Here is a 20746-nt window from a genome sequence, read left to right as displayed (position 1 = left end):
CGCATGACCGTGCGACCCTTTTCTATGGTATCAATGTCTATCGTGCGAAACGGCAGTTGCAATACCGCTCCAGGAAATCTAAGAAATTCACGTGACCTCCACCAACCTTTACGGTTAGTCGGCCGCTGTCTATGGATAGATGAACCACTCGCGTGACAGTACATCCTATTTTCCTTTCTCGTTTTGGTGAGTATGTACACTCATAGACACATGGCTTTTGTCGCTTCATCTTAAGACCTGTGCCGCGCTGTCGAGCCTCTCGGAGAATTTCCTGTACCATTGCATGGATTACCTCTCCAACCTGTTCCTTCGCCGGTAATGGTGCCATGGCGCGACGAAGATGTGCGATCATTCCCACAGTGTATTTCACCGCCCTCGTTTCCAATGGTGCGGCTGCCCACAGAGCAGTTAATGCCCCAGTACTCCCCACGCTGAGCCGCCTTCGCAGTCCACACCGCCCACGGGCCGAAACCCGCCGTGATGTGTGACACGAACTCGCAGAACGCCACGTACCACTGCAGGATTCTGTCCCACCTCTTGCAAAATCGCGACGCATTGGCGAGACACCAAACAACGTCCGGACTGGTGTCGTGTTGTCAACGCGCGCACTCACAGGAGTGTGTTTTAGCGGTCGTTGGTCCCTTCTCCATCGGTAATGCTTGCCACCCTCTAAATGCTGACCCGGTACACTGAATAAGTTTCCTTGACTTAGTCCCCCGCAAAGAAAAGTCAGTCTGTCCTTGAGAGATCTGTTCTCCTTCTGCAGCTTCTCCACTCCACCAGGAGTCACACCCAGCTGCTTTAGTTCGTCGAGCTCCTTCTTTAGCGAAAGTGAGTGAGCACGCTCATCCTTGATGGTCCGCGACGCCCTCTGCAGCAGTTGCAAGACGTATTTCTCATGTTCCACTTCTTCCTCCGCTCCCAACTGTCCATCAGGTGGTACATGTGGTGGAGAAGGATAGCGTAGCGACTGTCCGCTTTTTCCCAACTGCTTCGCACTCGCATCGCTTCTCGAGCTATTCGCCCAAAGACTCCGGGGAGTCATTGAAGGCACCCTGGAAGTTTCAAAAGGTTGTGAGGTTAACCTCTCGTCCTGCCCATTTCCGGGGGAAGCACCTGCTTCTTCACTTGGAGAGTACATAATTTGCAGTTCGCTGTGATGTCGCCGAAGTCCACTGCTTCCTTCCTGTCGCACAAGCCTTGCCCTTTGGTCTCTCCACTGGTGCTCTCGGTCTACAATATACTCATTGGCAAGCAGAATGGAAAAGGAAAAGAGAAAAATAGCACTGTGAGAACGATGAGAAGTAATTGAAAACTGTCGGATGGTCGCAAGAGCGGCACGTTGTTCTTCTCGAAACACGAGGAGGAACACGAGAAGTAACCGCATGCAGCAGAACCCAACGACTGAGCGACACAGGATAGGTGAGTTTTGGCCGCGGCTAGCAGCTTCTCGAGTAATGCTCTCCCTCACACGGGCCGACCGCGCCCCGGAGGGAAACCTTCGCCGGGTGCCGGACCCTTCGTTGGCTTAGCAGCCCGTGTCACCTTTTTATTGTATTCTTTCCTACCGGCTCCAGCTTTCGCCTCCTCACGTCGCATGTGTGCCTGTATACGCCAGCGGTCCTCCGTGGAAACAAGTAAGCGCCCAACAACAATGGGCGGGCATGTTGGTCCCGTGGTGATGTTGGCGTCGGAACGAGATGATGCCTTCGTGCCCGTACTTTCCTTGTCAGTAGCTGTGAGCAGACGCCACGTAGTGTCGGCTAGTCGACTATACGCAGAGGTCTCACTTGGTGGGATGTTCGGGTACTCGTTAAAGTACTTGATGAACTGCGTGTAATCCGGCATCGGTGAGCTTCACCTGTGATAGTATTAATAATAAAAGCGACGATGATGCTAGTGTTGTGAAACCTTTCACACTGCGTAGACAGAGGGTTTACTCCACTTCGCTTCTTCTTTTATTCTTTTTTCCCCTTAGCCTTGTTATCTCACCCGCACCCTGGGCTTTTATGTGTATAATAAATTACACAGAAAGTGCTTTTTCAAACAAAAGGTTGTAGAAAAAATGGAGGGATAGAAAATACGAGGAGTGTATAAGCACAGCAATTAAACTCCACGAGCTCCTTGAAGAAAGGGAAAGAAGGAATAAAGAAACTTACAGCGGCAAGCGCACCGTCGCTAACATCCTTAACTTATATTTACTCCTTGGGAAAATAACCGCGTACGTGGGCTTCCATCTCCTCCAGTGTCGCGGCATCCTGCGCCTCAACTACACACGCCGCCACAGCAACAGTACGGCGGGCGGCTGCCGTGGGGTCAGCAGCACTGGGATGTCCTCGCACCCAGACGAGACCGTTGACTCCAACACACACATCGTACGGCACGCGATCTCCCAACAGTGCAAGCAACCGCGAAGCAGGGCCGTCGATAAGACTGCGCGCATAAGGTAACGCGACACGAACAACTGTGCCACCCACAAGCGGGCCAAAGACTGCCTCTGCTGAGGTCCAGTCCCGCGCCACTAAACCGACCTCAGCAGCCATGCAACTTAGTTCCACCTCGTCACTGGAGGAAACCACCACACGACCATCATCAAACTTTGTATCAAGGGATGAGGCATCAGCGTTCCCTTTCACAAAGGCATAAACAACGTCACCCTCTTGTAATCGAGGTTTGTTTGTTTTCGTGGCACCATCAAAGCCAAGAGCGTCAAGCACAGCCAACGATGCAGCACCAGTATAGCACGAGTAATAACTCGCGTTCTTCTTCATTACAATTGCCACTACGGGGTCCCTGGCTGCGTACATGTAGCGACGTGCCGCCGGTCCATTGAGTTTGTATAGCTGTGTGTGATTTGGCCCCGCGGTGCGCAACACAGGTCCACAAAACTCGGAAACCACAACAGTGCTTCCTTCTTCACCTGAGGCTTCAAAACTCTCCTTACGGTCATCACTGCCATCTTGTTGGAGTGGATGAAGACCACTACCAAGGGTCACGACAGCCGTGGGTTCCAGCAGTAGCACCGATTCCCCTGGCAAACAAACGTGAGAACAGAGTGGTGCAAGTTCATGTACACCAACGGCACCTCTCACTACTGGGTTTGTTTCACTCATATGTGACCCAACTATGACTTGATGCAGGTCCCACTGACTAAGTGATTGAAAATAATGAAAAACAAAGGGCAAAGGGATGTTTCACGGCGCAATACATGCAAATGTTAAAACAGGAAAGTTTCCACTCACACGCACCAAGCATTAGTGTTTCTTTCTCTGGAATGGGGTGCCTGTACTTTCGAAAAGGAAAGTCATGGATTGGGAAAACTGGAATAATGATGAACTAGCCGTCATTCCCTCACTGCAGGTTGCGCAACTCCTCCTTTAGTCGCTGTTGTCTCTCTTTCCAAGCCCGGACTGCATTAGCCAACCCTGAGGTTGAGAGATCCCCCTGAAAAGGAGAGAAAGCTGCACCGTCGGCGTTCCTCTGTAACAACTGTTGCTGTGGCCGGGAGCCCCCCATTGCAGTGTGTGCTAAACCATACGGCGTCTCACCCACGAATACGCCAGAATACTGCGTCCCATTACTACGCGAAGGGAATGAAAGTGGCGTTCCTCCTACCCGCAACGCGTGCCGTTGGCCCCCTTCCTGTTCACAGCTTTTCAACAACACTCGAAGCGCCGCTACTTCTTCTTGGAGCTGCACTTGCTTCTTCTGTGTAGCCTCCACGTACGCAGCAAGACTATCTTGTAATTCCGCTACCTTCACAGATGTGTCGTCCTCCACGTTCGGTGCGAAAACCTGGACGCCAAACTGCTCTTCGAAAGTATTAGATGCTTGCTTCACACATTGGCGCATCCTCCGTAGGCACTGCTTTTCTGCCTCTCGCTCTGCACGCAACTGATGAAGTTCACGCCGGGCGGCCTCAAGGCGGTTTAGTTCGGCAGCCTCGCGGTGGTCATTCTCTGCACACAGGCCCATCGTTTCCCCTACTCCATACTCGGTACCCTCTCTGCTGTTCCCCGTCACTAATCGGCACAACATGGAGGAAACGCAGGTGCTACGCACGTGTAGAAGCTCTGCCAAACCCGCTGCCCACTCCGCCGCAAGGTCGGCACGTCGTGAGGGCTCTTCGACCTCCGTGACCACACGCCGCGCGTTGTCCAAGAGCAACTGATTCGTAACGTACGCCCACCCCATCAGTTCATTACTTACGGACGACGAATCAGGAGGGGCAGAAGGGAGTATCATCACCTTTTGATATAAAACACGACAGAGGAAGGGAAGAAGATAAGATTTAATAAACGAACGCAGGAGAGGCACAAGAATATTTACACACCACCCGCAGCATCAGTGGGAGGGAGGACATCACCAAATAACACATTTCCCTTCCTTTCAAGGAAATGAAGTAATGGATGTGTCAAAGGAGGGAAATAAGTCAAGTAGTTGAGCTTTGCTGTGAGAGTGCTCCTCACGTCTGCAGTAAACCCCATCTTCCCTGAGGGCAACAAACACATTGCAAGCCACAATGCCATAAAATATAACGGACCAGTCAATAAACAAACTAAGAAACGAGAAAATGAATGAAGGAAAGTAGAAAAACATTGAATTTGACGATGCTGATAAAAACAAGGGTAACAAAGGGTAACAAAAAATAGAGGAAAGAAACGGAAGTACTCTCATCATTGAGTCAAGTAAGCTTTGGTGCAGCGGCGGCACCGGCACGCTGCTTCCATTTAGACACGCCGAGATCGGCTTCGGCTTGTTATTTTCCGCACTACCTTTCGGGTATCCGTCGGATCGATCTCCTCTGTGTCAACATTTCGTGGGGTCACAGTGCCCTTCAAACATCCGTGCCGACCTTCACTATCTGCAATCAGGGCAAATGCAGTACTAAAAGCTGTGTCAACAGTTGTGTGTATTTCTTCCAGCTGAAGTACCCACATCTCGTCCAGCGCACCTTTTACTTCCCTCCGGAACAACCTCCGAAGAGCCTCCTCCGGTGTGCGGTACATCAACGCATAGTATGCCAGTACAGAGATCTCTGCGAAAGAGAGTGCCGTAAGGAATGACCTCGCGGTGACGGTGCTGCGAAGCGAAGTTGAAAGTAACGGACGCACTGCGTATGCTGCCGCAGCTAGAGAAAGGCAAGGGAGCCGTGCTTCACTAGTCCTCGCTGGCATTGTGAGCAACAATACCATAGTCATAAGTGCTACGCCCCGCAGTATCTCACTTATGCCTACCGTCCCATCCAAAAGCAACTGCACGAAAACCTCGAGCCGCTCCAATCCGCGGAGCATGCCGGTAACATGAAGCTCCGTCCGACTCTGGAATGCCTCCGCCTCCTGAGCGACATTCCTTAGTGCCGCAACGGAGCGTGCAGCGCCTTCATCAATTGCTGCGTGCAGTTGTTGAAGGTGCAACGATGCATCCTCCACTGTTCTTGTTATGCGTTGAGCCGAACTTTTCAGCGATTCAAAGGCAGTCGTTTGACCTTTCTGGATGTCCTGCAGTTGATGGTGAAGCCGCTTCGTCTCCGCAACATTCAATCTTTGCTGCTCAGTGGCGTCACCCATGGATGACAGCAATTCCTTGTTAGAGTGATGCAGGTCACCAAGGGTCTCTGCTGCTGTCATCGAGCTGGTGTGCAGTGCGTGCACCGCAGCCTCAGTACGCTCTTGAAATGACTCCTCTTGGATATAGAGGCAAAGAACGTCGGTATGAAGCTTGTACTGCACATAAACTAAATAGTGTGTATCATCTAAACCGTATATACAGTCCTGGATTTTGTCTCTGCTTTCACAGCGGGGCCAGCTACGCCGCCGTCCATCGGTTTCATCATCACATGTCGCCATGGTTAGCGCCAACCAGCTCCTCGCTCCATCGTCCGTGCGCAGCGATCTGCATCCACTTTTCAGTTCATCTAGAGCCTTTTTCCAGCAGGAGGAAACACTCCCCTTCGCCTCAGCCTCCGCCCACAACTGCGTCAGCTGGCCACTCCCAACACCCCCAGCTCTCTTCTCCCTAAGAAACTCCATGTGAACTGAAGCTCGTCGTCGCTGCTGCTGACGATGGTCGCCAGCCGTCGGTAGCGGTGCTTTGTTGTCTGCTTGCTGCTTAGCAGCGGAGAGAGGCGAATAGAACCACGCCACCGCAAGGCCTGGAAAGTTGAGCAGTGTGCAGAAAAGTACAATGGTTAGGCGTAAACTGGTACGGTGCATCGGAAGCTTAAAAGCCGCTTTCCTCACTGCAATATCGATGTTTAGCAACCACGAACCCACTGATAATAATGAATGTTTGTCTATGTGCACGTGTTTGCATCCAAGAGTTTTTAAAAAAAAAAAAGACATCGATAAAGTTGCGTTGTAGTATTACGGCACAGGTGGTAAGGAAACATGAAGCAATTACGAAAGAAATAACACCGAAGCAAAGTGCAAGAAACAACGGAGGGTATTCCCTTCTGTAAAGAGTGCGTCATAAAGCCTCACAGCACGCGTTAAATACCCTTCCTGCAGCGACTACAAGTCCCTGTCTCCCCAAAACCCTTCCCACCCAACAGCATCCGCCGAACTAAGTTCGCATGGAGCGGTTCCATTTTCTCCAAGCAGCGATGGGTCTGCAACAATGACCACACGGTAAGAGCATCGCTCTCACCCTTACTCGCACACTCCAAGGGACGATAACAACGGTAAACATCCAAAGAAACACAGTACGATGGAAAGTGATGTGGAGCAGATAGTGACTCCTTCAGTTGATCAACCAGAAGAAGCGAAGTGGAGAAGGGCACCCGCCCGTTTCCACTGGCATCATTTACTTGGCACATCAGCACTTGCATTGTGGCCCTCAGGGATATATCATTTATGTCCTCCAACCCATATGTGCTAGTGAGCAGAGTCTTCGGTGGATTGGATACGGACGGCAGGACTGCCAACTTCATCGCATCGCGCCACATAGTTAAAGTTAGGTTCGGTTCAACAAACCGCGCACAATAAATCGATAGCATCCACCACGAAATTTCTCCCAGTCGTTTCCCTTGCTTTCGAGACTGACAAGAAATTTGAACGTTACCGCCCTCCACGTCCGCGGCACATGCTGAGAATAAGGCAGCAAGTGCGGTTACTTTAAGAGTAACTTTGGTAGAACGTCGATAGTGGTACAAAATGCGCAATGCGAGCGACCACCTCGGCGTTTGCTCTTCTACCGTGCCGCCCATCGCTGACTGGTCTGCGCTCTCCTGCCGCTTTTGTATGGCACGCTCCGTGCGCTGCCACAGCACCATATCGGGTGTGTGACGATAGTAACGACGTGCACCTCGTTTATCGGCGTCCAGTTCAGAGTGAAGACGTTTTAGCTTACCAAATACCAGATGAATCACCGCACGGATTGCTTCGGGTGACCGCGGTCGCCTGAACAACAGTTCCCCACTTGGTATAGAGTGGAAAGCAAAGTGTGATGCGTGGATACCGAAAACGAGTTCGCGCAGCTCTTGATCTCTACGAAGTAATGGCTCCAGTAGAGGAACATACACGGCAAGTTGGCATAATTCAGGCCCGCTAAAGTACAACTCCGGCCACACAATGCGGCCGTATGTTGCCCAGTACTTTGCTATTTCGCTGCGGGTGGCGCCTGGCCGTGTGATCAGAGACACTGGCGGTCGTCCGCGGCGCCGCCTCACTTCTGTCAGCAATTCACACTCGCACAACCGGGTCCACCGACCCGCAGCAAGGTCCGACACTAATGAGCGGCACGCCTCCCATACCGCAGCAACGGTCCGTACCGATGCAAAGCCACGGAACACTCCCCACCGAACTTCCTGCAGGAAGGACATTGCACTGGATTCATTACCGTTGCAAATCATATTGTGTGACAACTGCTCGTAAGGTACGAGCATAATATGCAACAGCCTAGATCCCCTACAGTGCTCAAGCAACGATACATTCACACTATCGTCGCCATTCTGTTCAAACATCTCCATTAACTCCTGCCGGTAGTGTTGAAGCACGAGCATAAGCTCAAAGGAAGCAAAGCGCCCACCCAAGAACTGCTGTGAAAGCCTCTCCATATCCTGTGCATTGAGAATAGTAACCAGTGGAGCTATTTCACATAGCTGATTTAACTCTCCGTCATTCAGAAAAGGTCTGTCCTCTCTCATCCAACCCAACGCGGGCGCCAGCTGCTGCACTCTTTTTTTTGATAGGGACCCTGTTGGGAAAGAATACAAAGTGCCGGGATGACCTTCCTCGTTCCACGGATTTGACGGCAGCCGAGATGTGCTAATTGCCCCTACAAGGTCAACGACCTGCCTTTCATTAAGACAACGACTGAGGCGCTTCAAAGTACGGGCGCACAGCTCCCGCTCCGCCACTGTCAAGCGGACTTCAAGGCATGAACGCAACAACAGACCATACTGCCCTGATGTCGGTACGACGCCCATTCTTTCCACCATGAACAGAAGTACTTGGCTGCACATGGCAGCACCACTACCACTGTCCACCGCCCCGAGAACATCCGTGAGACCTTTCTCAACTAGCGGGCAGCTTGGCAAGATATTACAATGCACAGCTTCGAGCAGGCGCAACGATAACTCCCATGGACCAGAAACGGCGACACAAGAAACAAGTAACCCCACCACAGTGCTTGAAGTTTTACGAACCCCACTGCTCAGCAGACAGAGTTGTGCTTCCTCAGAGTTAAATAAGACGAGGGCTGCTCGCCATGCCCGCAGCTCCGTCAGCGCCACCAGTGCACTCTCAACGCGGCCCTTAGACACGGACGTGCCGGGTGGGTATTCAGGTTCGTCACCATCACTGCGCCTCCTTGTTTCCAACTCCAGAACAATGCGCTGGGCCGTTGCCAAACGCCGCTCCCGCAACTCTTTTGTGAAAACGATAATACTGAGTAGGGTTCCCGCATCGACAGTCTCGCAGTGCTGTATCGAAGCGAGAGCGTGTTCCCATAGCCCCTTTCGAGCAAACGCTGTTGCACAACTTCGAAACACAACATTAACTTCTTCCTGGCCCTTTCCTTGTCGCACTCCGTGTTGTCCGCTTTCGGTGCCATTTTGCTCAGCATCAAAGGCAAGGCGGCGCACCGCTGATTCACACAACATGTGAATCACAGAACGTCTGGATGAATCTTCCAAACTCCTTGCCACAACATCCATGACAACCCATGAGGAAGGAAGGTCATGGTCCAATGAGTGCTGCAGGACAAACACAGCCACACGAAATGCGCAAGCGCGGGGCTCATCCGCCCCGCTTCCCCACAGGGCCGAAAGCGGTCGGTTAAATAGGTCAGTGTCGTTGGGTAATTTAATACACCAAGTAAGAGAAACCATGACTGCTTCCAGCTCCACCGCCCTGGCGGGAGTGGCCACAGCGCAGAGGATGAGTGGCAGATACGCTTTCAAGTGAGGTACCTCTTCAAGGACGCTGAAGACAGTAACATCCTTCTCAAGTCTACCGAAATTCTGCGCCGTTAGCTGCTGAACTACTGAGAAGGCACCACAAAAGTTTCCACTCACGCAAAGTGCAAGAACGGCATAGCATTCCACCAACACACGGTGATGCTTGTGAGCTTCCCTATATTCCTGCAAAAGCCTGCCGTACGTTAGCGGTGATGAGCGGACCCCGTTAAAGAGCTGCAGACAACGAAGAACAACAGGATCGGACGGTGTTGGTGTGTGGGAAGAAACCACACCGCAGCACTCGTCATAGCGCTTAGCGGCAAGTAACAGCTTCGCAAGCTGTTTCACAACCTCAGGCACCATTTCAAAACGTCTCCTACTTTCATCTAAGACGGGTTGTCTTTGCCTGCGAGGTACTGAATAAACCCGTGACCAGGCCCGGAGTGCCCTCACCCAGTCACCGGCTTCACAGGCGGCACGCACCGAATCCTCAGCATCCTTCGTGATACATTTCTTCCTCAATATTTTCTCCGTGTCGGTGGGCAAGCTAACGTAGCGATCCAACAGATGCAGCGTTCGGCCCCACTGACCAAGGGCTGCACAGAGAGGTATAGAAAGGTTGCGGAGCGGTAGCGTATCCCGCGGGAGACGTTGCTGTGCGTACTGTAGTGCGGGCACCCAGAGCCCTCTGGAGATGAACAGGTATTCAAGCTTAGGTCCCATACGCTCCCGGGCGCTTGGTGGCATCCCTTCGTATACTGCGAGTGCTGCCTGCCATGGCCCGACCTCTAGAAGTTCCCGGAGCACAACAGCCCGGCGTTCGGAAAGCAGAAGAGCATCCTTCCACCATCCGCATGCACAGGAAGCGCGTACGAAGGAGTTAAGGACATCGTACTCTGGAAGTCCACCCCCAAGGGCACGGTAGTCCACTATTGAAGAACTCATACTGTTCCCCATGAGTTCCACTTCTCGCATACACTCCGACTGCTCCTCACCCGCCCTGCAAGCAGACGACACATACGACGCAAAGCAGGTGGCCGCGCCGAAGACGTGCTCTGCAGAGTTACTACTAAAACCTGAAGAAAGCACCTTCCATACGAACTCCCAGTGCTTGTAGCAACCCGCCTGGGTTTTATGTACAGCCGTGGGCAACAGGACGGCACGTGGTCGGGGTGTAAAACTTAACAACGACGGGAACGCACGAATGATACCAAGGGCTTCTTCCCACCGCTCTTCACCCAACGCGTTCAATACATAAGATGCTTCCTCCACGGAGACGTCATTCAACGGTCCACGACGCTCAACAAGGCGTAAAACTGTCTGATACCTCGCCTTTTTCGCAGCGAGTTCCGCTTCGCCCACTCCGCTCCTTACTTCCCTGAGAAGACCGCGCGCTGCGGCAGTTACACCAGCGTCACTACTACAGACTAATACCGACACTACTGCAAGTGCGCGCCACCATGGTCCTGTGGGTGTGAAGCAGCGGATGTAATTTTTTGCAACATCTGCGCCTGGGACGGTTCCCGAGATAAGTAAGTCAGCCATGATCCTCGATCCTTCCATCCACCGCCGGCCAGTGGCTGCAGCAAGCATCATTGGGGACGCTAATGCAGGGATTTGTCTGACGGGTCGCCCATACGCCCCTAACGTAAGTGCACGCTGCCAGTCTCCTGCCTCCACAAGCAGACGACTACATTGAACCTGGTGGCGAACTTCCATCTGCACGCGGCGGCGACGAGCCGCGAGGATAATTGAAAAAAGCTTCTCTGTTGCACAGACACTGGGTTTCATGAGGAGCGCATCAGCGGCTGTGCACAGGAGAGCACGGCTGGAAAGTGGACTGCTCTGTAGAAGGTCAACAACGCGCACAGCGTCCTCCCATGTACCATTCAATGAGTTTGCGGCTATCACCTCAGCATATGTCCGAATGGTAGGGACGCACCGCAGCTGCGCCGCTCCAGCTAGTAGATTGGCGGCGTGAGCCCACTCCCCTCTCCTCACAGCAGATAGTACAACTTCCTCCACCTCCCGCGCTGACGGCGACATGGCTTGCAGCCGCCGCCTTTAAAAGAAGCAGAGGAGAGAAGCAAAGGCGAGATGTAGTGCTACGGTTAAAGTGGAAACATCGTACAAAAGGACGTACTAACGACAACAATACATCGTGGCGCAACAGACGAAAAAGAAAACTCTATGGTATGCGCTCCTCACCCCCCTGTCGTACAAATTAGACGACACTCGCATTTAAGCACTATGCCCACAAGTATACACACACGCCCTCTGTGGAAGGGGGTGAGGAAAGAGGTGCACTATCGACAAATGCAGAGGGTGACCTTGTCCCGACAAGAATTTACACTGCGTCAAAATATTATTTCCCCGTCATCATCGTTTTCGGCGTTATCTGCGGTCACCTCTGCTGGAACTATTCCCGAGGATCCACCGTCAACTGCAGATTCCACGTCTTTGCACTTTTCGCCAATTAACTGAAGGGCGTCAGAGAGCATTTGCTTCTGAACGGCGGCACTCTCCTGAAGCATCTCTCGAATTTCCTCCCGTACCAGGTACACGTCAGCAATATGCTCTTCCATTCGCTTAATGGACTCGTCAAGCAATAACCGTTCCTTGCGCAAGGCATCCACCACTGCTTCCACCGTTTCTTGTCGATACAGAAGCATGTCCACTATAAGTGCTTCATAATCTTGTGTCGTAGGGCACCAACTGCTTGTGGAAGAACAAGTCTCTTTGATTTTCTCAACAATTTGAGGAGAAGCCGTGGGTTGAGAAACCACATCTGGTGTGGTTGGTACGCACGGAACCGTAGATTCGCCCGCGTCAGGCTCTTTCCTCACCTTTTTGGAGTTCCCTTCACTCTTACGCTTTTTCTTACTCGATGTTTTGCCCTTTCCACTCCCCCGTGACGTGCCTTCCTTCTTTCCTGTGCAGTACCACAGCATTGGTGTTACCGGACCTCGCGTGAGGCTTGGAAAAGCGTGGCGGGTGCAGAACTGTAGGCAGCGCGGTATCAGCGTGAGTGCCATGTTGTATTGACCTTACTGTTGTCAGAGAAATAACGAGAGAGATTGGCGTACCTTTCCCTCAAAGCAGCACCCCCCACCCCTCCATAGTGCGAAACCCCCCCCTCCCACAACAATGACGAGAGCATCAACAGCGAAAAGGAATTCAGGCACAAAGTATAAAACAACGTTTTAGGGAATAGAGGTCTAAACAGGACTCTTCTCTTGCGGTGCAAACGGCAAAAGTGCGTTCTGCGTTAGTGTTGAGAGCGTTCCTTTTTTTCAAAAAAAAAGGAACAAACAGAAAAATAAAAAGAATGTATATACGCATGTGAGTATTATCGCCCCCGTCCCTATGTTGCAGATGCATGAGGTCGTTCGCTAATTGTTTTGGAAAGTGGGAAAACTTTAAAGGGAAAAGCCCCCACGGAGTTGTTATTCCCTGACCGTGTAAACAAACAGCCTGTAAATATCACTTTCCCCAAGAAGGCTATAACGCACCTGGTCACCCCACGCGAACGCATCTCCTTTTGTGTATGGCAATCGGAGATGCGGTGCCACCCACGTAACCTGCAAAAATGCGCCATAACCTTTCGCGTGCTTCAGAAGCGTGTCCACACCATGGAGCATAGCCTCAACATCCCCTTTCATCTCCGGTCTATTTTTGTCCGCTTCAATGGCATCCATCGTTCCCTTTTCGATCACCGCATCGAATGGACCATACTCACGGAATTCCTCCAGCTTGCGTACATCACCGACGATCCACTGGGCGTTGGGAAGAATATCAGGTGAATACTTGCTTTGCATCCTCTCAATAACATTTGGCGCATAGTCCATAGCTACCTGATGCAGTGCGAATGGAAGTTGACGCTCACGTACGGCCTCGTACAGATCCATACAGAGCGATGAATTACCAGTGCCTAAGTGAAGTACACGTAGAGCTGGTTGGTCCCCCTCCACGTTACCGTCGGCGGAGTGCAGCCTCTCACGCTGCTGAAACACCTTCAGCAATTCATCACACAGGGCAGCTATGGTTGGTTGTCGAACCGACAAAAACCAGTCGTGTTGCTCCTCCACTTCATATCTGCCAATCCAGTAGTTCTGCTGGCTGTACTCCTCGACGCTCTTAGGTTCCATCGTAGCCTTAAACACCGCCCACACAACTTTTAATTTAAACGTAAAAAATGGAAAGGGAAACCAATGGCGTTTATTCAGGACAGAAGTCTGCACACAGATGCGTGAAGAGGACAGGTGATGGGAAGACACCGCCTTATCGTGCAGTTATATTAATGATAATGGTTAGCGTATGCAGGAGCGGAGCGCAGGAAGTAAAGCAAGCGGTAATCCGCTCCTATTCAAAAATATGCTTCCAAGCGCCATGTTTTGCGGCGGGTACCACCGCCGCGATGTGTGTGCACCTTCACCAACGTCGGTGAGAGCAGGGAAACCATGTGTCTCAACGACTTGCACGGGGCGCAAGGGAAATAAAAGAAAAGTAGCACACACTCTGCATTGTCTCAACAGCGAGTACGGAGTTAAACGAACAAGATTAATTAGACCACTGAAGTAAGCAGTGATAACGCCCATTGTCATTGTTGATATTGGTAAATGCCACGTCTGGATTAAAGACGGACAATAAGAGGGTGGGAAGTGTAGACCGTTCTTTCCACCCCGTACTTCGCACGAGTTTACATGAGAGGTGCAAAAAAAAAAATAATAATAATAGCAAATAAATAACAAACATTTAAGAAGTGGAAGGGGGCAAAAAAGTAGAATAATGAAGAGTGTGTTAAAAAAGATATGGCAGGGTGTAACAGCACACGCCAAGAAAACAAGTACCCAAGGAAAAGTAAAACACAATAGTACGCCGTTCGAAGTGGAAATGGAAACAGACGCTGAAAGCGACTTGCTCAATAAAGTGAAAAGCGTCGAAAGGATACCGAAAAACAGAACAACAAAAGAAGAATAGGCACGCCGCCAGGGGGCACAAAGAATAAGAGAAAGAAGCCATATTTACATTAAAGCTATTGAGCGGTGCCTGTTTCGCGCATAAAATAACAACAAAATTCCGACAAGGTGCATTCCCACTTAGTTGCTCAAACAACACCCACCAGCAAGACCAAAACCGAAAGGGATAAAAATGTACAGCAACTAATAGACGCACAGACGTCAACTTAAATGCGTTGTTAACGCAACTTGAAAAAAAAGTAAGTAAAAGCATGCCTGGTTCACCATCACTGAAGGGAGCTGTTGCCCGATGACTACGAACCTCCTTTCACACACGCAAATATTTTCTCCGTCCAAAACAACAGAGAAAAAGGACGTGGTGGTGGGAGGATCAGTAAGTAAGGCACAGTTGAAGCGATTACATTCAGGACAGTGGCAGCTGTCACACACACACACAACAAAAAAAGAAAGCCAGTAATAACGATAAATAAAGCCGAAGGTTAAAAATCAAAAAAAAATAATAATAAGGTACAGAACCTCACATAATTAAGGGGGCGGTCATGTGCCCTCCATCGGCGCAAAACGCGGCAAATGATTTAAAAAGTAAGAGTGGCAGGACTCGGGGATGCTGTTCAATGATCTCTTTGTTTCGTGGGGAAATGTCGGCCTCTGGAACCATGAAAAGGAACAAGAACAACATGAAGCAGACGCTGCTCATCCCAAAGGATACAAATTCAAGCACCAACAAGAAAAGGAACGTCTCCCCTAATACACGTGCACAGTTTTCCGTTTGAATGCTAATGGGGCTCCTATCTCGTGTGACGCGGGTATCCCCTGCAACAGGCCAAAAAGGGGGGATTCGGCTGGGAGGACGGAGGCCGGCGGCCCCATAAACCAGTGTCGCCTAGAGCCACAATCAATTCGCCAGACGGCTGATGTAGTTTCACCGCCAACTCCTCCTTCGCAGGCCTTGCGCCGGCACCCGCGACAGGGAGCATTTCTGGCTTTTCAACATTAAGAAAAACGCGGAGAACAGATCCACATATGCATTTTGCGAGAAGATTGTTCCCTAGAAGCTCCGTCCAGCGGCACCTCAGCCGGACGTGAAACCCCAGCTGCTGGGAAGGGCGCTCCATGTCACGAAGTCGCACAGCACCACCAACAGTTTGCCGGCCCCATAACCTTGCAAGGATGGGCTCCCACACCGCCAAACTCCCAAGATGGTACTGTTCACTCTTGTTCAGTCGCATGCACCCCTTACACACAATGGCAGAGGCATCCATGGAGAGAAACACCTCCATAAGGATAGAGCGACAGGCATCCTCCAGATCCCACAAGCACTTGTCGCGAACCATTCGCCCCAGCATTTCATCTGCATCCCGAACGCGGTTTATATCCTCTGTCCGCAGTCGACAACGCAGAGAACCATGGGCCATCAACCACTTGGTGTTGGACTCCGCACCGCCTTCATTGTGGGGATAGCAGACAATATCTGTTTTTGCCTCAAGGAAACGGTCCCACGAACGGTTGAACAAACCGTTGACAAATGTGGCATATTCAGCTGGGTAGTCCCACTCTATTCGATCCTGCAACCGCTTGGAGCAAACAGAGCCATTGCATAGCCGCTGCTCTGACCTCATGGCATCGAACGCACTTTTCACAACGCCAACAAAGTACCTGAGCCTTTCATCCCATGCTACGCCCTCCTCATCTTCCTTCTCAGGGAGCGGATTAGAATGATCTTTTTGTGCCCCACCGCTATCGCCCAATGAACCCACAGAATGCGCCGTACTCGTTGCGGATGAGCGCCCCGAGTCGTGAGGGGAGTTCATCTGGCTGACGGCTGCTGACGCGGGGACTTTTTGTGGGGAGTCTTAAAGGAAAGAGTTCAGAGAAGAGAAAGATGCATGAACCAGAAAAATAATAATAATAATGATAAAGGGTAACTGCGTGGAGCCGAAGTAGCTCGCCTATAGGGGAGCGCGGGGCCAACAACGGCAACAACGGATAAACAAAGGCCTCCCAGTGTTCCCAGCTAGGGTGAGAAAGAAAGAACAAGCCACGCAGAAAAAGCGGAACGTCTATCTGCGTGTCCTGCGACAAGTCAAAGGCTTTTCTTTTTTTTTTTTTGAGTAGCCAACCTTCCCACGCCCACGACATCATCAAAAGCAGTTTTCGACCAGGGGGCGGGACACAACGGCGATCAGTGTCATTCCTGTCGAGAAACACACAAGGTGGGTCGGGGTGTTTCTCCTCCACTGTTGCCCGTATTTCGTCAAAGGTTAAAAAACGCATGAGCCCTAAAAATTTTTAGGAAGAGCGAAATCACCTCGCACCGAGCGCGTTATGGACACGAAAGCTCATGGATGAAGACAACCAACAGCCAGGCGCACATGAAATTAAAAAAAGGGAGAAACACTTAAATAAAAAGATATTGTAATATCAGGGTTAAAAGGGGGAAAGGTGGCACAACGGAAGCTGTCCGCGGTGAAGAAGTCAGGGCGGTTACTTCCAGTGCCTTCTTCTCATACTTTTTCCTCTCATACCTTTGGAAGACAAGGGGTTATAACGATCATCATGGAGACGGGAAAACCCCATCAAATGTGGCACACAAACAGTGTGTACGGAACGAAAGATCGCCGCATGTGTGTCAGTACCCGACACGGCCGCGCTCACGGTGTATTAGGCAACGAGAGAATGGGAGTGAGGTGCCTGAACGAGCGGTGCGGCGGTGACTAGACAGAGGTATGTACGATGTGACCGCAATTTTCGTACCAGCGTGTTCGCTAGCGTAGGTAGCGTAGCCACAATAGCGGAACCGTCTATTAAACACACACGAATACAAACGTGAAAGTGGGGAAAAGAAAAATATAGTAAAGGGGGCTCTTTAAAAAAAAAAAAAAGTTATCTCACCTTCCCCCTTCTGTCTCCGCTGAATCCGGCTTTAAACCCGAGCCGCTATTACCTTCTCAAATGTTGTTGCTATCTCTTTCTCTCTCTCGCAAGTTTAACTGAGGTTTTCGAAAAACGCACACACAGCACACACATTTAGCGCTCCCCTCCATCAACTTGTGGTACCTTTCTGTTTCGGCAACTCAAAACGTAAAGTCCCTTGCCTTCAGTGCCCAAGGGAACTTTTTTTGAAGTGTCGCAGAAAACAGCCTCGAAATGGGGACGTTGTTCTCGTTGGCCCAGGAGCACACAATCCGTGGGTCTATATAATTTACCTTACTTGTGCCCAACGAAACAGTTTTATTATCCTGTTTCATTTTTAACATATTCTCAACATCCTTGAGGCGTTTCTCGTGTTTCCCGATTTCCGCCTCAATATCGCGAGGAAAGCTACGAAGAAACTTGGGCCGTGGTGGCTTCCCGTCGATGTGCACCTCCTCCTCCTCCTCCTGTTCCCCTTCCCCAGAGTTTACCTTATTCTTGATATCATTCATGAGGCCGCTTCTCTCGGCTAATTCAAAAAATGTCAGATTGTCCTCAGAAACGCTTTCTTCGTCGTCCGAAATGTCACTTGAATCGGAAACTGTAGACGTTTTCGAGCCCTCGCTTTCGCTGTCACTAGCATCGGTATCATCGCTGTCAGAAGAACTGTACTCGCTGCTACTGCTAGACTCCGTTTCCACTAGAGGAGCCTTTTTTGACTCCTCCTTCTTTGGTTTTTTAGAGGGTGCGGAGGACTCAAGCAGAGCGTCGTCACTGTCTTCCCTGTTGCCGCGATGTTGAGCCTCGCTCTCAGCTGCTCGCTTTGGTGCCGGCATCTTCGCCGGTACAAGCCGCGGCATTGGAACTTTGGCAAGTGAGTAGGGTACCTTCACGGGGATCTTCGCGGGCGATGCCGCACGGGGTTGCGCGGCGGCAACTGAAGATGAACCACCGTTACGTACCTCCGAGTTAGCCGAAGACATTGCTCTAAAGGGTGGTACACATTTTTGAAGCAAAAAAAAAAGTGCAAATGAGGATAAAGAGGTAAGAGAGAAAAGAGGGGTCAGGGTTCGTACGTCAAAGGACTTGGGGAAAAACGGCCAAAGCACATAACAAATGCACGCAGTGGTAGCGTAACTATCCCTACCCTTCCAGCCTCTCATAACGCCCTCACCCCTCTTTCCCTGTATGTGCGTACGCACGTGTATAGAAGTGTACCGATGTATCAAAATTACTCCGCTGGCGTTATGCCCTAGGATTATAAGGCAGGAAAAAATAAAAAAAAGGGGAAATCGTACAATAAAATCAGCCATTCACACTTTACCCCTTCTCCTCCCCTCCTGTTTTTATCCTTCGGTGCCCTTTTTCTTAGGGGGATTTGTACATTCGGCACCACGTCACTTATTGGCAACTAATTTGCTTGCTCGTCATGCACGAATGAAAGGCAACATACTCGTGAACACGAATATGGAGCGAGCTAGTGACAACGTTAGGAACAACAGACGCTAAAGTGCGCGCTAAAAATACCACAACAAATGGGGCAGAGTGGAACAAAGAAAGGAAAACTACATATGCACGTTTATTTATTTTCCTCATCATATTTTTATAACTAATCAGCTACAGTCTCTCCTCCCCAATCCCTTAACTGCTACCACTTTCTTTCCTTCCCTTTTGCATCAAAATTTCTGTTCCACAAAGGCACTAGCGCTTAGCGTTCCACTGGCCGAGACGTTCCTCTTCGCTCCGCTTCTGGCGCTCACGCGCTTGCTGCAACCGCATTTCCAGTTTCTGCCGGCGCATCTGCACGGCGCTGATCCTCTCGTTTTCCCTCTCGATGAGCTTATTGATTCCGTGAAGTTCTTTCCGGAGCCCTCTCTCTAGCAACTCCCTTTCACGGGCCGCCTCCATCTCCTCCGCACGTTGCCTGGCCTCGTTTGCTCTTTCCTCACGCTCCTCAATGCGCCTTAGCATGTCGTAATCCGCGGCGGAGAGGGAACGGTTCTCACTCATCGCGCGATTCAGAACCTTCAGGGCGCCCACTGACGGGGAACGCCCGTCAGCGCCGTGCAACGTGGTTCTTCGTGAGGGAGGATAAGGTTTCTCCCCTCCAACCTTATATGGAGCGCTGCTGCTGCTGCGAGAACAGAAACCAAAGGACGTAGAGCGACGCATAGGCGTTCTCTGGCGGACCATTGGTGGGGGACTTCTCTCCCTTAGTAGTGGGGCCCGATGACCATTATTGACTGAGGGGGTTCGCCCATTGACGTTAGTTTGTTCATCCTCTTTTTCCTGAGGAACCTCAACAGGTAGTCCGTCACGAATCCGGCGCACTTCCTCCAATTTAGTTTTCCTTCTGTTTTCGTAGTATGTGTGCCGCATCTGCGCAAGGGTTTCGGGGACACCCTTTCCTTCAAAGTGAGAGAGAGGGCGCTTTAGCAGGTTGCGTGGATCAACGACTGCGATCTCACACGCCTTGAGGCTTCGAGGACTGTTAAAAACACCTTTGATTCTCGGAGCATCCTCAAAGTTTTCAAGTGACACGGAAATTTTGTTGGGCTTAACTGGGGGCTTGTTTGTCCAGACGATAGCTTTCGTGGGGAGCTTCAGTGGATTCATGTACGAAGGGTAGCTGGTCGTCTTTTTCCTCCCATCGTTTACGCTGGAAGCCCGGGTTCTTGGCTTTGGAGGCAGTGCATGCGGCTCTACGGCCGCTCCTCCTAACGGTGCATCGGGAAAGGGCTTCACTCCCTCCCTCTTAGGTAACTGTAGAGGGGTTACTGTTGGTGTCATAAGATTCGTTCGTGTCCTACCTATGAAAAAAAATTGTTTCACTGCAGTGTACGCACTCTCACCTAATGAGGGAAGAAGGTGGGTAAGTGAACAAAAAATACGCCAAACAGTTTTTAAAAGATTAAAGTTAATAAATACGGTGAAGAGGTCGCGTACCTACCCTCCAACAAAAATTAGTCCTCACCAGAAACCGCTTGCTCAGCACTGTCCTTCGTGCCTGCCGTCGCATAGTCACACCGAGAAACATAACCAGCCTCAACCAAGGTATTGTAGTCGACCTGAACAACACTGTCATATCCCCAGCGACGGAGAGCCGCCGCGCTATTTAATCCGCGGCTCTCGTTACTGGCCAAAACGAAAAGCTCTGCAGCACTTTTTTGCTGTGGAAGAATGGGACACGATGCCCCTGAGAGCAGATCGTGGTGGTGTAAAGCAACGCTACGCGGAACGGGGTTCAGCTTTCTTTCCCCAGGGTCACGTACATCGATAACGAAAATGCCTTTCCTGCTGGAAAGCTTCTCGCGTAGTTTGTGGGAGTCATGCACCATATGCGTATAACCAAGCGTGTTTTCACTTGAAAACCCAGATGTAATATATCCAGGCCCATAGCGCTTGTTGAGGTTGGATACCTTCCACGCCGTTTTAGGAACCCACTGAGCCATGG

The 20746-nt window shown here is 50.9% G+C and overlaps 15 protein-coding genes across 15 annotated transcripts, besides 1 other annotated feature; all 15 read right to left on the bottom strand.

Annotated features, from left to right (window-relative positions):
* Positions 1-37: 37 nt before the first annotated feature.
* Positions 38-1387, bottom strand: Tb09.160.5180 (hypothetical protein, conserved; the record flags this gene model as incomplete). The annotated part of the gene is made up of 1 exon (XM_821974.1): positions 38-1387. The coding sequence occupies one exon, from the start codon at positions 1385-1387 to the stop codon at positions 38-40; it is 1350 nt and encodes a 449-aa protein (XP_827067.1).
* An 80-nt stretch (positions 1388-1467) lies between these two features.
* On the bottom strand, positions 1468-1848 carry Tb09.160.5170 (hypothetical protein, conserved; the record flags this gene model as incomplete). The annotated part of the gene is made up of 1 exon (XM_821973.1): positions 1468-1848. One exon carries the CDS (start codon positions 1846-1848, stop codon positions 1468-1470), a length of 381 nt encoding a protein of 126 aa, XP_827066.1.
* Positions 1849-2198: 350 nt separating this feature from the next.
* Tb09.160.5160 (exosome complex exonuclease RRP40) lies at positions 2199-3113 on the bottom strand (the record flags this gene model as incomplete). The annotated part of the gene is made up of 1 exon (XM_821972.1): positions 2199-3113. The coding sequence occupies one exon, from the start codon at positions 3111-3113 to the stop codon at positions 2199-2201; it is 915 nt and encodes a 304-aa protein (XP_827065.1).
* A 238-nt stretch (positions 3114-3351) lies between these two features.
* Positions 3352-4245, bottom strand: Tb09.160.5150 (hypothetical protein, conserved; the record flags this gene model as incomplete). The annotated part of the gene is made up of 1 exon (XM_821971.1): positions 3352-4245. The coding sequence occupies one exon, from the start codon at positions 4243-4245 to the stop codon at positions 3352-3354; it is 894 nt and encodes a 297-aa protein (XP_827064.1).
* Positions 4246-4389: 144 nt separating this feature from the next.
* On the bottom strand, positions 4390-4680 carry Tb09.160.5140 (hypothetical protein, unlikely; the record flags this gene model as incomplete). Its single annotated transcript, XM_821970.1, has 1 exon — positions 4390-4680. One exon carries the CDS (start codon positions 4678-4680, stop codon positions 4390-4392), a length of 291 nt encoding a protein of 96 aa, XP_827063.1.
* A 50-nt stretch (positions 4681-4730) lies between these two features.
* Tb09.160.5130 (hypothetical protein, conserved) lies at positions 4731-6344 on the bottom strand (the record flags this gene model as incomplete). The annotated part of the gene is made up of 1 exon (XM_821969.1): positions 4731-6344. One exon carries the CDS (start codon positions 6342-6344, stop codon positions 4731-4733), a length of 1614 nt encoding a protein of 537 aa, XP_827062.1.
* A 146-nt stretch (positions 6345-6490) lies between these two features.
* Positions 6491-11446, bottom strand: Tb09.160.5120 (hypothetical protein, conserved; the record flags this gene model as incomplete). Its single annotated transcript, XM_821968.1, has 1 exon — positions 6491-11446. One exon carries the CDS (start codon positions 11444-11446, stop codon positions 6491-6493), a length of 4956 nt encoding a protein of 1651 aa, XP_827061.1.
* A 311-nt stretch (positions 11447-11757) lies between these two features.
* On the bottom strand, positions 11758-12435 carry Tb09.160.5110 (hypothetical protein, conserved; the record flags this gene model as incomplete). Its single annotated transcript, XM_821967.1, has 1 exon — positions 11758-12435. The coding sequence occupies one exon, from the start codon at positions 12433-12435 to the stop codon at positions 11758-11760; it is 678 nt and encodes a 225-aa protein (XP_827060.1).
* Positions 12436-12846: 411 nt separating this feature from the next.
* On the bottom strand, positions 12847-13548 carry Tb09.160.5100 (hypothetical protein, conserved; the record flags this gene model as incomplete). The annotated part of the gene is made up of 1 exon (XM_821966.1): positions 12847-13548. One exon carries the CDS (start codon positions 13546-13548, stop codon positions 12847-12849), a length of 702 nt encoding a protein of 233 aa, XP_827059.1.
* A 162-nt stretch (positions 13549-13710) lies between these two features.
* Tb09.160.5090 (hypothetical protein, unlikely) lies at positions 13711-14004 on the bottom strand (the record flags this gene model as incomplete). The annotated part of the gene is made up of 1 exon (XM_821965.1): positions 13711-14004. The coding sequence occupies one exon, from the start codon at positions 14002-14004 to the stop codon at positions 13711-13713; it is 294 nt and encodes a 97-aa protein (XP_827058.1).
* A 110-nt stretch (positions 14005-14114) lies between these two features.
* Positions 14115-14136: a sequence feature (AT_rich).
* Positions 14137-14200: 64 nt separating this feature from the next.
* On the bottom strand, positions 14201-14632 carry Tb09.v1.0280 (hypothetical protein, unlikely; the record flags this gene model as incomplete). Its single annotated transcript, XM_821964.1, has 1 exon — positions 14201-14632. One exon carries the CDS (start codon positions 14630-14632, stop codon positions 14201-14203), a length of 432 nt encoding a protein of 143 aa, XP_827057.1.
* A 535-nt stretch (positions 14633-15167) lies between these two features.
* Tb09.160.5080 (hypothetical protein, conserved) lies at positions 15168-16190 on the bottom strand (the record flags this gene model as incomplete). Its single annotated transcript, XM_821963.1, has 1 exon — positions 15168-16190. One exon carries the CDS (start codon positions 16188-16190, stop codon positions 15168-15170), a length of 1023 nt encoding a protein of 340 aa, XP_827056.1.
* A 1263-nt stretch (positions 16191-17453) lies between these two features.
* Tb09.160.5070 (DNA topoisomerase type IB small subunit) lies at positions 17454-18275 on the bottom strand (the record flags this gene model as incomplete). Its single annotated transcript, XM_821962.1, has 1 exon — positions 17454-18275. The coding sequence occupies one exon, from the start codon at positions 18273-18275 to the stop codon at positions 17454-17456; it is 822 nt and encodes a 273-aa protein (XP_827055.1).
* Positions 18276-18993: 718 nt separating this feature from the next.
* Positions 18994-20082, bottom strand: Tb09.160.5060 (hypothetical protein, conserved; the record flags this gene model as incomplete). Its single annotated transcript, XM_821961.1, has 1 exon — positions 18994-20082. The coding sequence occupies one exon, from the start codon at positions 20080-20082 to the stop codon at positions 18994-18996; it is 1089 nt and encodes a 362-aa protein (XP_827054.1).
* Positions 20083-20255: 173 nt separating this feature from the next.
* Tb09.160.5050 (hypothetical protein, conserved) lies at positions 20256-20744 on the bottom strand (the record flags this gene model as incomplete). Its single annotated transcript, XM_821960.1, has 1 exon — positions 20256-20744. One exon carries the CDS (start codon positions 20742-20744, stop codon positions 20256-20258), a length of 489 nt encoding a protein of 162 aa, XP_827053.1.
* Between the last annotated feature and the right edge of the window lie 2 nt (positions 20745-20746).

Source organism: Trypanosoma brucei, chromosome 9 (genome assembly GCF_000002445.2).
Source record: "Trypanosoma brucei brucei TREU927 chromosome 9, whole genome shotgun sequence".
NCBI classification, from domain to species: domain Eukaryota; phylum Euglenozoa; class Kinetoplastea; order Trypanosomatida; family Trypanosomatidae; genus Trypanosoma; species Trypanosoma brucei.
This window is presented reverse-complemented; position numbering and strand designations above follow the sequence as displayed.